Source organism: Monodelphis domestica, chromosome 3, assembly GCF_027887165.1.
Source record: "Monodelphis domestica isolate mMonDom1 chromosome 3, mMonDom1.pri, whole genome shotgun sequence".
Taxonomy (NCBI): Eukaryota; Metazoa; Chordata; class Mammalia; order Didelphimorphia; family Didelphidae; genus Monodelphis; species Monodelphis domestica.
Window position 1 is genome coordinate 18,614,363 of NC_077229.1, and position 12,101 is coordinate 18,626,463.

Sequence of the window (12,101 nt, forward strand, 5' to 3'; positions counted from 1 at the left end):
ATAATATCGCAACAATAAAGCCCTTTGAAGTTTGTTCAGTGTCTCACATGTGTGATCTCTACAGTAATGCCTTTCTACAGAGATCGCTGGATAAATTATCTAAGCTTGATGGAATTTTTAGCATGTAAACCTTTTTAAGCTGGAAAAAAAGGTTTGAAGGATTCACTGGATGTGGCAGGTCTGGAAATGAATTATTCTGCCATCCCTTCAGAGGATAGCTCTTTCCTCCCAACTGCTGGAAATAGCCTTATCTATAGAATTTGCTCCTTATTTCTGAAAACTTAAAAGAGAAGGAAAAATTAAGTGGTGACTTTTGCTCTCACTAGTGACTGGCCTAGCTTTCTGCCTTATGGCTCATAAAGACAGAGGATATTGAATTACAAAAGTCACAAGCTCTCTTTTAACTTGTCCACCATCTCCTTGTGGCTGGAATGGAATGGAAGCCCTTCAAGGGCTGAGACTTTTTGGGGGGTCATTATTCCCAGCACCTTTCACAAAGAAGTAGGTACACCATTTAATGCTTATTAAAGTTAATTAAATTGTTGTAAGCAGACATTTTCTCCGTTAGGAAACATGTTCTTAAATAGATGAGTTTTTAAACATACTATCACCCTATGCTTTAAAAGCTCCAAGGAGCTGACATTTCGTGTCATAGAGAAAGCTTCAGGTTTTGTCTTGTGTTTCCAGAATGTTTCTCTGGGCTTATCAGTAAAACAAAAACCCAGAAGTAGCCCACCAGAACCTCAGAGTTCTATTCCTTCTCCCAAAGGGGACAATTGCTGATTTAAGAATGCAAACAGAGTGACAGCTTGTTTGGGTCCTTTTTGACTGCCCTGTGGGCTGATTCATTGACTTGAGGATCACAAAAGAATTAAGTGGAAGGACGACAGAACCGCCTCCAGCTTCTCTCCTGGCCTCTAAATCTATCAGACTTGAAAAGGCCACAGGTTTGAGTTTGGTTCAACATTTGATTATTTCACCATTGACGAATGGCAGGAACCTGGTTTCTTTTTCTTCATCTGATTTTCTTTCCCAGCTTGGCACACCCATTAATATTTTTCATCTGTCTGTCTCCTTGTCTCTAGATCTGTCTCTTTTTCTCATCCTTATCTTGTCTCAGTTTCTCCCCTTCTTCTGTCTCTGATTCTTAGAGTTAAGATATATAAAAGTTGGGGCTTTTTTTCAAAGGGAGGGAAGGAGTGAGGGAGAGAGGAAGAAATAGGCCATTCTGCCACAATGACACCTGTGAGGACATGGGAGCTTCTTAGGAGTTTCCAGTCCTTCCCAGTCATTAAGGGTTCCTATCTTGCCATGTGCTTTTCCAGAAGGTCCCTCACAGTTCCTTGCCAGGACTAAGAAAGTTTTCCAGCTTTTAGTCTGGAACTTCTATTGGCTTCAGAAGGCTTTTCTTTTAACTAATTACTAGGTACTCACTAAAGAGTTTGATGCCTTCCTTAAGCAGCACACATGAATACTGATGAGCTCAATTTTTTAACCCGGAGGAATGGCTAGCTTTGGGCCACCAAGGCTTCCACTACTCATAATATATGTGTCTCATGTTGTTATATTTTTGAAAATGTCCACCACACCCATAGGACAGGCATGTACATCTAGTCACCATTTGGAAGATGTGGTTGGGGATAAAAATAAGAAACAGAGAGGTTCACTGCCTTGCCCAACACAAAACAGCCGCTCTCTCCAGATCAGTGCCATTTACTAATGCATTGTGGTAGGATTACCACAATGGAGATGGGATTGTCTTTAAATGCCCTTAAAATTGAATGTGGGCAAAGACTTTCATGGCAATTCCTGGTTGTTTGGTTTGTTTTATGTTTTTTTAATAGGATTAGAGTATTTATTTAGAGCAGCCAGGGAACTTGGACAACCTCTCCTTCTTAGAGCCTAGGCTGACCAGAGATGGGACTTGCCTAAAGCTACTCAGGTTGGGGAGGAAGGAGCAGAGCTGTGATTAGGTTCTGGAGGTCCATGGCCAATCCCTTTCCCATGTTGCTCTGAGAGTAACAACCATAACAGCAGTAACTCATGGTTACTTCCAAGAATACTTACCTCAGAACCCTCAGAACTATTTAACACTCTGAGGAATTTGTTTTTAAGCATCCCCAAAATGCCTCAGTAATGAAAATAGTATTCTGGAGGTCATACAAATTTGTATCTTTTCCCCAGGAAGAAGAATGGTTTCACTCACTCTGTTGGGAGAGCTTCGAATCCCTCCCATATCGTAGATCAGTGTGTTTTTGGTGGCTGGTGCTGCTGATGTGTTGCTAAAAATAACCACTTAAACACATAGGAGACAACCCTGTTGGCAATTGCCATCCCACTCCTGTTCCCTAGATCTCTGCTCTAGAGATGGGCCTTGGTTTCCTCTGTCATTTATAAGGCAGATGAGAAGCATAAGCAGCTGATTGTCCAGTGTAAAAGACGGTCCCCCCCAGTGCCCATGAAAGTGAGCAGTCCCTATGTATGCGTGACATCAGTAGATTAATTTCCTTTTCTCAAGTCACATTTTAATAAGGCGTGCTCTGTTAGAAACAGTTACTGGTTTAAGTCTACAAGTGATTCTCCCCCGTCCTGGATTATATTCCCTCACCCCCTCACACTCACTGTTGTGTTCCTACCTTCCTTTTCCTTTTATCCTTTGGTCTTCTTTCTCTTATTAGCTCATATTTTCTCTTATTAGCTAATATTAAGGACGTGACCAGCCTGCCCATGTTACCAAGAGCACACAGCAGATGGAGAGCCTTTTCGTTGGGAGGTTTATGGTTGGGTTTGTTGGTTTGTTTTAAAGATGCCTCAGACTTTTTTCTTCTTAGGAATTCTAAATTGGGGTAGGTTTTTACAACCACCTGGGGATTCCATTTTTTACCCTGTCATTGCATGTCCCTAACCTGCTGACTTTTTATGCTTTTTCTCCTCCACACCAGCCATGCCATCTTACCACATGTGCCTCTGTTGGGCATGGAAGCTACCACTGCAAGGACCAGAGGCAGTCCAGTTAGGTAAGCTTCCTTCCATCTGCTCTAAACCACCCTACTGTGGGGGGATTCCTGGGCCCCCAGTGTGCATTACATTAACCAGAAAGAAAGAGGCAAGTCAAAGCTGAGTTTGGGTCATTTAAAAAACAATACCTGTTGATAGGAATGAGTGCTTAGCCTTCCCTCTTCACCAGATAAGAATAATGTAACTTGAGCATGCTCTATAACCTTTCCTTACTACAAGAAACCCTTTTAAATGGATGGTTCCTTTTCCCACCTTCTCTAAAAGGTGAAATGAAGTTGGAAGTCATATGCATTCTGGCAAGGAGAAGCTGTGATCAGCAGAGAGGGCACTAGGTTGGGGGAGGCCTGGCTTTGAATTCTTGTTGTAGCACCTCCTAGGACTCCTGTAAAATGGGATCCATAGTACTTGTGCTTCCTACCTCACAGGGTGGTTAAGAGGAGAGTGCTTCATTATGGGCTCCCTGGATGGGTTGCTGATAGCCTGTGCACGTTGACTGGCATACAGCTCTTGGAAGACTCCTAGGGAACCAAAAAGAGTTGGAGGTACTGTCTCGAGAAGGTGGTAGACTAGAACAGCTTTGGAACTCGCTTTGGTTGTCCCATGGACTAGAGCAGGGGTTGGCTTCTTGGCTCCAGGGGCCCTACAGAAACAAATAACCTCTAAAGTGCTGATCTCTCGGTTAGGTAGAAGTAAGAAACAGTCGTATTTAATGCTTCTCTTCTCTTTCCTTTCCATTATCTTAGGCCGGGACCTCCTTGCTCTGCTTTGGCACCAAAGTCCTGCTTAGCCTTTGAACCAGCGGTCAGTGTGCTCCGACTTTCAGCCTCTGACTACCAGATTCCTGCTTTAAAAGAGCTTGGGAGAGTCCCCAGTGTGTGCTCCAATCAGCATAGTAGTGCCACTCAGAAAGAGGTAAATAGAAATGATGATGTCTGTTGGCTCTGGCATCTGAGAAGTTCTCACAGGGCAAACAGATTTGCCTTGTTCAGCTTGGCTAAAGAGCGAAAACCAGGAGTAATTATGGGAAGGTTTCAAAGAGGAAAAATTGATTTGATGTCAAGGAAAATTTTTGAACAGTCAAGGCTATCCAGAAAATGAAATTGACTGCCTCAGGAAGTAGCTGAGTTTCCCCTTCTTCATAAGGTTCCAGCTGAATTCTGACTGAATTTTTTGTTGGGGATGGTGCAATGAGGCATCTTTTGGGGGGTCTAGGCTGGGCTCAGTAGTCACTAAAATCCCTTTGAGCACCAGAATTATGTAATCAGTCTGATCTTAAAGAGGCCCAGAGCCCTAAATAGATACATTCATTGTGAATAACAGCCTGAGCATCGTGTCCCATGATTCTTCTTTTCCTATATACACCATGAACTTCTCCTGGCTGCTGGCCCCATTGCTGCTAGTCTTGGCTCCTTCTGGCCCAACTCTCACCTGGCATTCTCATCTAGATCTTTTCTGAGCCTATCATTTGACAGTAGGCCACCCAGGGTGTCAAACTGAGCAAGTAGGTGAGTTCCATATGTCCAGAGCCACTATTATGCTGTGCCTCCCCAGAGACCTCCCCAAAGGCACAACGTTGTTGTCATCAGGCCTCTTTTCTTCCACATCTTTGTGCTTTTGTACGTCTCAGAATAAGGTGGGATCCCAGGAGGGCAAGAGAGCACAAAACAACATTCCCAATGGGACATCCTTGAGGAATTTTCATAATTCCAAATTTTTCAATTTAATTATGAGATTGTGTTTCAGTCATATTAATCAGAGTTGTCAGGACCAAAGAGCCTCTTGAGTAGTAAATTGGCTGCTCAGAAAAATCAATGAAATCATATGCTAGAAAAATCCTGTAAAGTTATATTGTATACATGCATACAAAATGAATACATTTTATTTACTTATTTAATTTTCAACATTGCTTCTTCCCATCCTAACCCATAAAAATAGACTGAACCAGAGAAGCGGCCAAAAAAAGTCTCACAGATTCGAATCCGGAAAACTATTCCTAGGCCAGATCCCAACCTTACCCCTATGGGACTGCCTCGACCTAAAAGGTAAGCTCTTTCTCTGGGATAAAGAAGTCCTACAACTTGGAAGCAAGACTTTGATTGATCTTTTATCCTCCATCTCATGGCATAGAAAGAACCAAAGTTGAAAGAGGAGCCCATCCTATTGGAAATATTGACAAAAGCCCCTTAGGATTTTGGAATCCCCTAGGAGATTTAGGAGAGAACTCACTACATTCTCTGGACCCAGGACTCTTATTGTCCTCTCTCCTCCTTTATTGGGCATAGATTCATTGCCCTATTCAAGGGGAATGTGTTTTCATGGACATTTTTTTGCTTCCAAAGGATGGATTTTTTCTAAAAACAAAACAAAGCCCTTACCTTCTATCTTAGAATCAATACTGTGTATTGGTTCCAAGGCAGAAGGAGCAGTAAAGGCTAAGCAGTGGAGGTTAAGTGACTTGCCCAGGATCACACAGCCAGGAAATGTCTGAGGTTGGATTTGAAACCAAGACTTTCTGTCTATAGGCCTGACCCTCAATCCATTGAGCCACCTAGCTGCCCCCTAAGGGACTGATTCTCCATGAGAGTTCCCCTATTGCATGAGAGAAGAATATTTGTCCAAGAGGAGGAATCTTTGCGTTCTGGTCCCAGCCCTGGGTTTTCTATCCCTGTGGCCTTGAGCAGACAGAAAAGCTTGCTGGGCCTTTCTACCCTATAGAAAACAGTAATAATAACCCTTACAGAATGCCTGGGGATTAGATAAGTGATTGCTCATGCAAAGGCTTTGTATATGCCTCCATCTACGAGCAAGTTGAGCATGAGGATAGAGAGTGGACACGTGTTCTCTTCTTTCAGGCTGAAGAAGAAGGAATTTAGTTTGGAAGAAATATACACCAATAAGAATTACAAGTCTCCTCCCTCATCCAGGTATGTTTCCCTTGTTTGGGAAATGGCGTGGGAGATCATGTCATGTCTCTGTTAGGTCACAGCTTAGAAGAGGGGGTTCCAGCAGTTCTGTTCATGGGAAGTACAGGAGCATGATCCAAAGGAATTGCTCCCAACATGCTAGAAAAAAAGTGAGTGATAAGGAGACGTGGAGCATATTAGCCTAAGTACTCAATAGTTGTGGAAAGAGCAGAATTTGACAAGGTATTTCCAAGGAGGATCGAGGCTAGGGCTAAATGACTCCTGAGCCCCCATCAGGCTTCTAAGAAATCACATCAGTGTAAGTCTTAGCTCCACTTTGCCCCAGTAAAGGGTGTTATAATAATAATAGTCTGGCAGCTAAGATGAAAAATCATAAGATTAGACCACAATTGGAACACTCTGCAAATTCTTGTTACCAACAGTTGGCAAGGACATTGGAGAACTAAAATGTTTCTAAAGCAGGACTACAAGGCTGACCGGCATTGACCTCAGGTTGTGAAACAAAGAACATTGGGTAGCAGTTGCAGAGAGGCAGGTCTAGGCTGAGTGTCAGGACAGATGTGCCAAGTCAGTGCTGTCCAGAAGTAGAATGGGCTTCCCTGGGAGGTGGTAAGCTCTTCCTCAGAAACGCTGGAGGATCCCATGCCAGGTATGTTATAAAGATGATTCCTGCATAGAGATAGATTTTTAAGTAGCTACTTCTGGACCCTGTGGATCCTTCCTAATCAAGGGAGCACATGGTGAAATTCTAATGGTCCCATTTCCATTTCCCTATCCCAGGTGTTTAGAGACCATCTTTGAGGAGCCCAAAGAGAGAAATGGGGCCCTCATATCTGTCAGCCAGCAGAAGAGAAAGCGGGTCCTAGAATTTCAGGATTTCACTGTCCCACGGAAGAGGAGGAATCGTGGTAAGATCAAGGTGACAGGCAGCTTTACCAGGGCAAAAAAGGCTGCTCTGCAAAGCCGAGAGCTCGATGCCCTTTTGATTCAGAAACTAATGGACCTGGAGACCTTCCTTGCCAAGGAGGGAGAAGGAGAGCCAGCATCAGGCTGCTGAGAAGTCAAGTCATTTTTGGAATTTGGGGGCCTTGTGTTGGTAGCTCTCTTGGCCATCTTTGGGAAGGATCTCTTGATTCTTTCTGGTCATTCAAACCACTCACATGCACGCGGGATTCCTGGATGATAAGCTCTGTAGAGGTGCAGACTTGTCCTGTGTGGTCGAGAGGAACTCTGCTTTGTTGCTGAGCGTAGGGCCCTAGGAAGGCCTGCCCGCCCTCTCCTGCTCGGGACTGGGCCCTCCCCAGGGCCAGGCATCCCAGGCACCCCTTCTGTGATAACACTAGGATTCCCAGGACCCACCCACCCACCCACTTCATTTTGCACGTCCCTGTGGACTTTCTCCATTGTTTACAGTGGTGCTAGGCGCAGAAGCTGATCACCTTGTTCTTCGGACCCCCCCTCCCCCCAACTCACTGGAGGAGTTGGGGAATGCTTTGTCCTAATTCTGTTCTTCAATCCTGGGAGTGAGTCTGCTTAGAACTGGGTTCTGTGCGTGTGGCCTGCCCTCCGCCCAGCCCCCTGCCCCACCCCACCTGCTGGTGGCCCTTGGTCACTGGCACCAGAGGAGCCCAACAAGGCACCATTCCAAGTCAGTTGCACTTTTCAATGTTGTGGTGTTTCCTCTTTTTATTATTATTATTGTTGTTGTTGATATTGCTGCATGTTGGGAGCCTTTAAATGTGATTTTTGTTTTTGTTTTTATTTTTTAACATGTGGAGGAGAAAGGCAGAGATCTGTTTTAAGCCAGGACTATTCACTATGTGATGTGTCTCTGGCCCAACCTCTCCCAGGACAGTGATCAGGAAGCTATATTCCTTCCCTGCTTCCAGGGCTGCCCAGCCCAGAAAGGAGGGCCCCTGCAATGGCATCAGGGCTGTATGCCTCTTGCCCTCCAAGTGAATGGATTTAATGGTCAAAGAGCAGGTTTTGCTCCAGGTTGTTTTTAATATACTAGGATCAAGTGGGATTTTACTTTGTTTTTATGGCCAAAATGATGATGGTAGACTGAATCCCTGGGGCTGGATTCGAAGGCTTACTCCCTAAGCCTCCAAATGTATGAAAAGCCCTCTGCTCCAGAGGAGAGGAGACGAAACTCTCCGTCCTTCTTGCTGGAAGTTGCATCAGGGAAGCCGGCCCTTGCTGGCCCCAGGCCAGGACACTCAGCACTCTGAGTCACTGTGTTTGTTAAATGTACTTGAAACTTTCTGGAGAGGGAGGGAAGGAAAGTGATTGCTAGCTGTTGGTTCATCCTTAGTGCCTATGGGGGTATTTGGTCAGAGGGATGCTGTCTTCATTTCACAAGCCCTTCAACACTTAATCCTTTTCTTCCCTCTCCCCCTGCATTTCTCTTCCTCACAAGCAGGTCTTCCTCTAAAACAAGTGCAGAGAGCTAGGGTTCTGAGTCAGTGAGTGGGGCACCAGCCTATCCTTGTACCCAGCAAGCCTCCAGGGAGCACACAAGATTCACCTGCCGGGTCTGACGTGTCTACTTGGGATTAAGTGTCAGAATAGGGTGGAGAGGGAGTTTGCCCCTGTCCCCTTCTTCTGCAGGTTGGCCATCTATGCCAATTTTGGAGAGAGTGGGAAGCTTCTGGCCTGGACACATAGCCCTAAGGCATCTGCTACTGCTGAATGGGACCAGACTACCCAGTTGGACCAACTCAGTAACTTCCATGGCTGCACCACAGACCCAAGCCTTTCCCTTGTGGACCCGCCAAATTTTAGAGACCTGATTGAATCATTGTCCATTGTATCATCAGAGCCTGCATTCCACCTCCCTACCTCTGCCTGAGATGGGGTTCTCTTGATGCTAAGCTCCTCCCTCTATGCATTTCCTTTGAGGAGTAGGTCCTTTGCAGGCACTTTTCAGGGAGCTTCCCTAGCTAGCTAGCTTGTTCCAGTGGGACCATTTTGTTAGAGCCATTGGTGGTTTCATGAGATACCAAGGCCATGCCACTTAGTGGACCAGAAGGCAGATACTGCAACAGGATCCATATTGATTTAATTAGAAGTTTCAGTTTTAACACAGCCAGAAGTGGGACTTGGAAGGGCTGGATGACCAGGGGGTAGTGAATGGCAACACGTTGGAGGGAGAAGCGATCCAGGGGCCCACTGGGCTATACACCGGGCCCAGGGTTGACATCCCTGGCCATTTCTCATTCATCTGACTTGAAGGCTCCCCCTGCCCAGCCTCCCAAACTCCCAGCTCTAGTGTTGAAAGAAGCTAGATAAAACTGCTCGCTACCTAGAGACCTTTGCTGTCCCTTTTAGGTCTTTGGTCAGACTTTTGGACTCACTCATGGGAAGTGGATGGATACTAGCATCGCTATAGCTTCGAGTCCATAAGTGTTTTCTGTGGCACTTCCAGCCCCTGGGGTCCACACTGCCCTACCGGCAGGGACCAGGACTTCATCTCAGGGGTGTTTTCAGTGTGGGATGGTGGGGGTGGAGGGGGGGAATGGGAATCTCAGGTCTGAGCAGGGTTCTGCTTGTCGCTGAATTGTTCATGGCTGGCTTTCCCCTTCCATTGCCCTCCTCCCACCCCTCTTTCATTCTCATTTCCCTATTGGTGTGAAAGTACCTCATTGAAGCCAATCATGTCTGTTGTCTTACTGAGGGGGGTGCAGTGAAGAGACATGTAGCATTTGCCTTACTTGGAGCCAGAGGAGCTCAGAAACTCATGCTGTGAAACCCAAAACATGACTCCCCTCTTCCCTTCCCCCCAGCTGTGAAAATCATGATACTTGGTCACTCTTTTGCCTGAAGGGCACACTGGAGCTGGAGCCAACTTTGAAGAACTGAGAAGTCTCTTCTAATGCTTCAAGCCATTTTCTGCCAAGATTGGCCCGTCTGCCTGACCCACTGGATGCTTGGTGGGCTGGCTATTGAGTGGGAGCTCCTGAGCTGCTCTCTGGGATTTGATCTTTCATTCAACACTATATAGAGAGATCAACCTGTAGGCAGTGATGCTTATCTCTTGTCACTTCAAGGCAGAGGAAAGATAAGGCAGTTGTTTTCTCCTGTTTTTTTTTCTTCCTTTAATGCCTGTGGGAAACTTTTTTTTAAAGCTTTCTTCTGGTGTCTGAAAGGACCTAGGATGTATGTACCACATTGTCAGTGGCTTGATCCAAAGCATTACAAAGAATTGGCAGTTTTTGGAGTCTCTTTGCCTGTGTACCTTCTCAGGAAGGGGCCCTGCCAATACAACTGAACTTCTCACATCCAGGCACTGGACAAGTGAGAAGGCTTCAGCTGACCGAAATTGAAGTTCAATATTCCATTGAGCCACAAACCCAGCCTCCAAAGTTCTCTGGATTTCCTAGTGGGTGGGATGGGGTGAGGGGAGGGGTGGGGGTGGGAGGGAGGGTGGGGAAAGATGGTGTTTCATCCACCCAGCCCAGGCTGATGTTCAAAATTGTTACTTCAGCATTTTCCCAAGCCACCTTCAGGTGCTGCGTTTGACTAACGGGCGACTCATGTTTCAGCACCTCTTGTGCTGGGCAGGGCCAGTAGCTGCCTGAACCAAGTGTTTCTATCCTATCATGATAAATAATAGTTCAGTGAAATTTGTACATTTTTGGTAATATTGGCATCAATCATGCCCCTTGCAGTTTTCTTTCTGTTTGGTAGTTTGTGACTCTAAAATTCCCACTGTTATATGTGTTAATTTATGAAAATAAATTTTTTTTTTGAATAAGTTTCAAAAAGTTCTCCAATTTTCTTTCTTTTCTTGTGTGTGGCTCCAGCAGTAATACGGGCAAAATGTGAGTCTGAGGAATTTTTTAACCAGAAGAATCCTGACATGTGTGTTCATCTCCTTCATATTATGTTGCCTGTTGGTTACTGGATCACTGACCTCTTGTGAAATCTTCCTCTCGGCCATGGATAGGAGTAGGAGTGGGGGGAACCTTCCTTTCCTTTTCAGTTGTTAAGATAAACGTTTTCTGGAGACTGTATCTTAGTTTATAATTATTGATTTTAAAAGCAGGTCAGAAAGAAAAGGCCTCACCTCTTCTGGCTGGCAGATCCCATACCAAACTTGGGAACTGTGCCCATGCACCCTTCTTACACTCAATTCCCAGCAACAAAACCAAAACAAAACAACAACAACCAAAAAACCCCCTCTTCCTGAGTTCCCTTTTATGCACCTTGTGATGTCCCTTTGTCCCTCCAATTGAAAGACTCTGACCTAATTCTAGGTAAGAGGTGGGTCTTCCGGACACCAGAGAATCATGAGGGATGAGAGACAAGTGTATTCCAAAGGCCAGGAGTCCTCTAGCAAGACCTTTAAATGGTAGCAAAATATGTATACCCTCACTATCTTAAGTAGTTTGTTGACAGATAAGTGACAGACTTTGTTCTTAATCAAAGGGTGAATTGTAATTTAATTCATATATAAAGATTTTCCTGTGGACTATAACTTGAGAAGGAGAAGGGAGCCTGAGGGAAATGGATGATAAATGAAGACTGAAAGACAAGCTAAAAGATGGGGAGAGGTGCTATCTCCTCATAATGTCTTCCTTGGATAATCAATTAAAGGAAAACACGAGAAATAAGAAAACGCATGGGAGTAAGAACTCCTAGATAGAAAGCATATGGTTGTCCAACCTTGAGCACTCAGTTTACCATTGAGGCTAGACTTCCCACATACCAGAACGTCTTCTAGTATTAGAAGGGGAAGCTGATAGACCCCAAATCCAGCGGCTTGCCTGACCTCTGGGGCCGGTGAGAGAGAGCATGATAGAGTTCCCATAAAGATATCACCCAAAAGGTGGGGGTTTTAGGAGTAATGATTGAAAATGGTTTGTGAACAAAATGGGCAGTTGGAGTAGATGCCCATGTTTGTAAGATTAATCTGTAACCACACCAATAGTGGTTGGTACCTGATATCTATATAGGTATTGTCATGAACAGAATCTATACATAGATGTAGATGAAAACTATCTGACATCTCATCCTTTCTAGGAGTTTGACCAGGACAATCTGCCCATGATAAATCCCTGTGCAGTGTCTCTTCCTGCTTTAAACACAATTTTTGTTGTCAGGGTTACTAGAACTATGTTGTGAATGAAAAATTTTATCTCTTTCTCCTAAGAGAGC

General features: G+C 44.9%; 1 protein-coding gene across 9 annotated transcripts in view; it reads left to right on the top strand.

Moving 5' to 3' along the window:
• PRR14L (proline rich 14 like) overlaps positions 1-10,708 on the top strand; it is a 72,918-nt gene extending 62,210 nt beyond the window's left edge. For 8 of the 9 annotated variants that reach the window (XR_008917266.1, XR_008917267.1, XM_056821448.1 and 5 more), the window contains 5 exons: positions 2,943-3,017; positions 3,762-3,930; positions 4,954-5,060; positions 5,871-5,942; positions 6,723-10,708. Coding sequence is in view for 7 of the 9 variants with exons in the window: in XM_056821448.1 (XP_056677426.1) it covers positions 2,943-3,017; positions 3,762-3,930; positions 4,954-5,060; positions 5,871-5,942; positions 6,723-6,999 (700 nt within the window). In the remaining 2 variants the exon portion in view is untranslated. The remainder of the gene's footprint in view (positions 1-2,942; positions 3,018-3,761; positions 3,931-4,953; positions 5,061-5,870; positions 5,943-6,722) is intronic. The other variant, XM_056821450.1, reaches the window with a different exon arrangement.
• Positions 10,709-12,101: the final 1,393 nt, after the last annotated feature.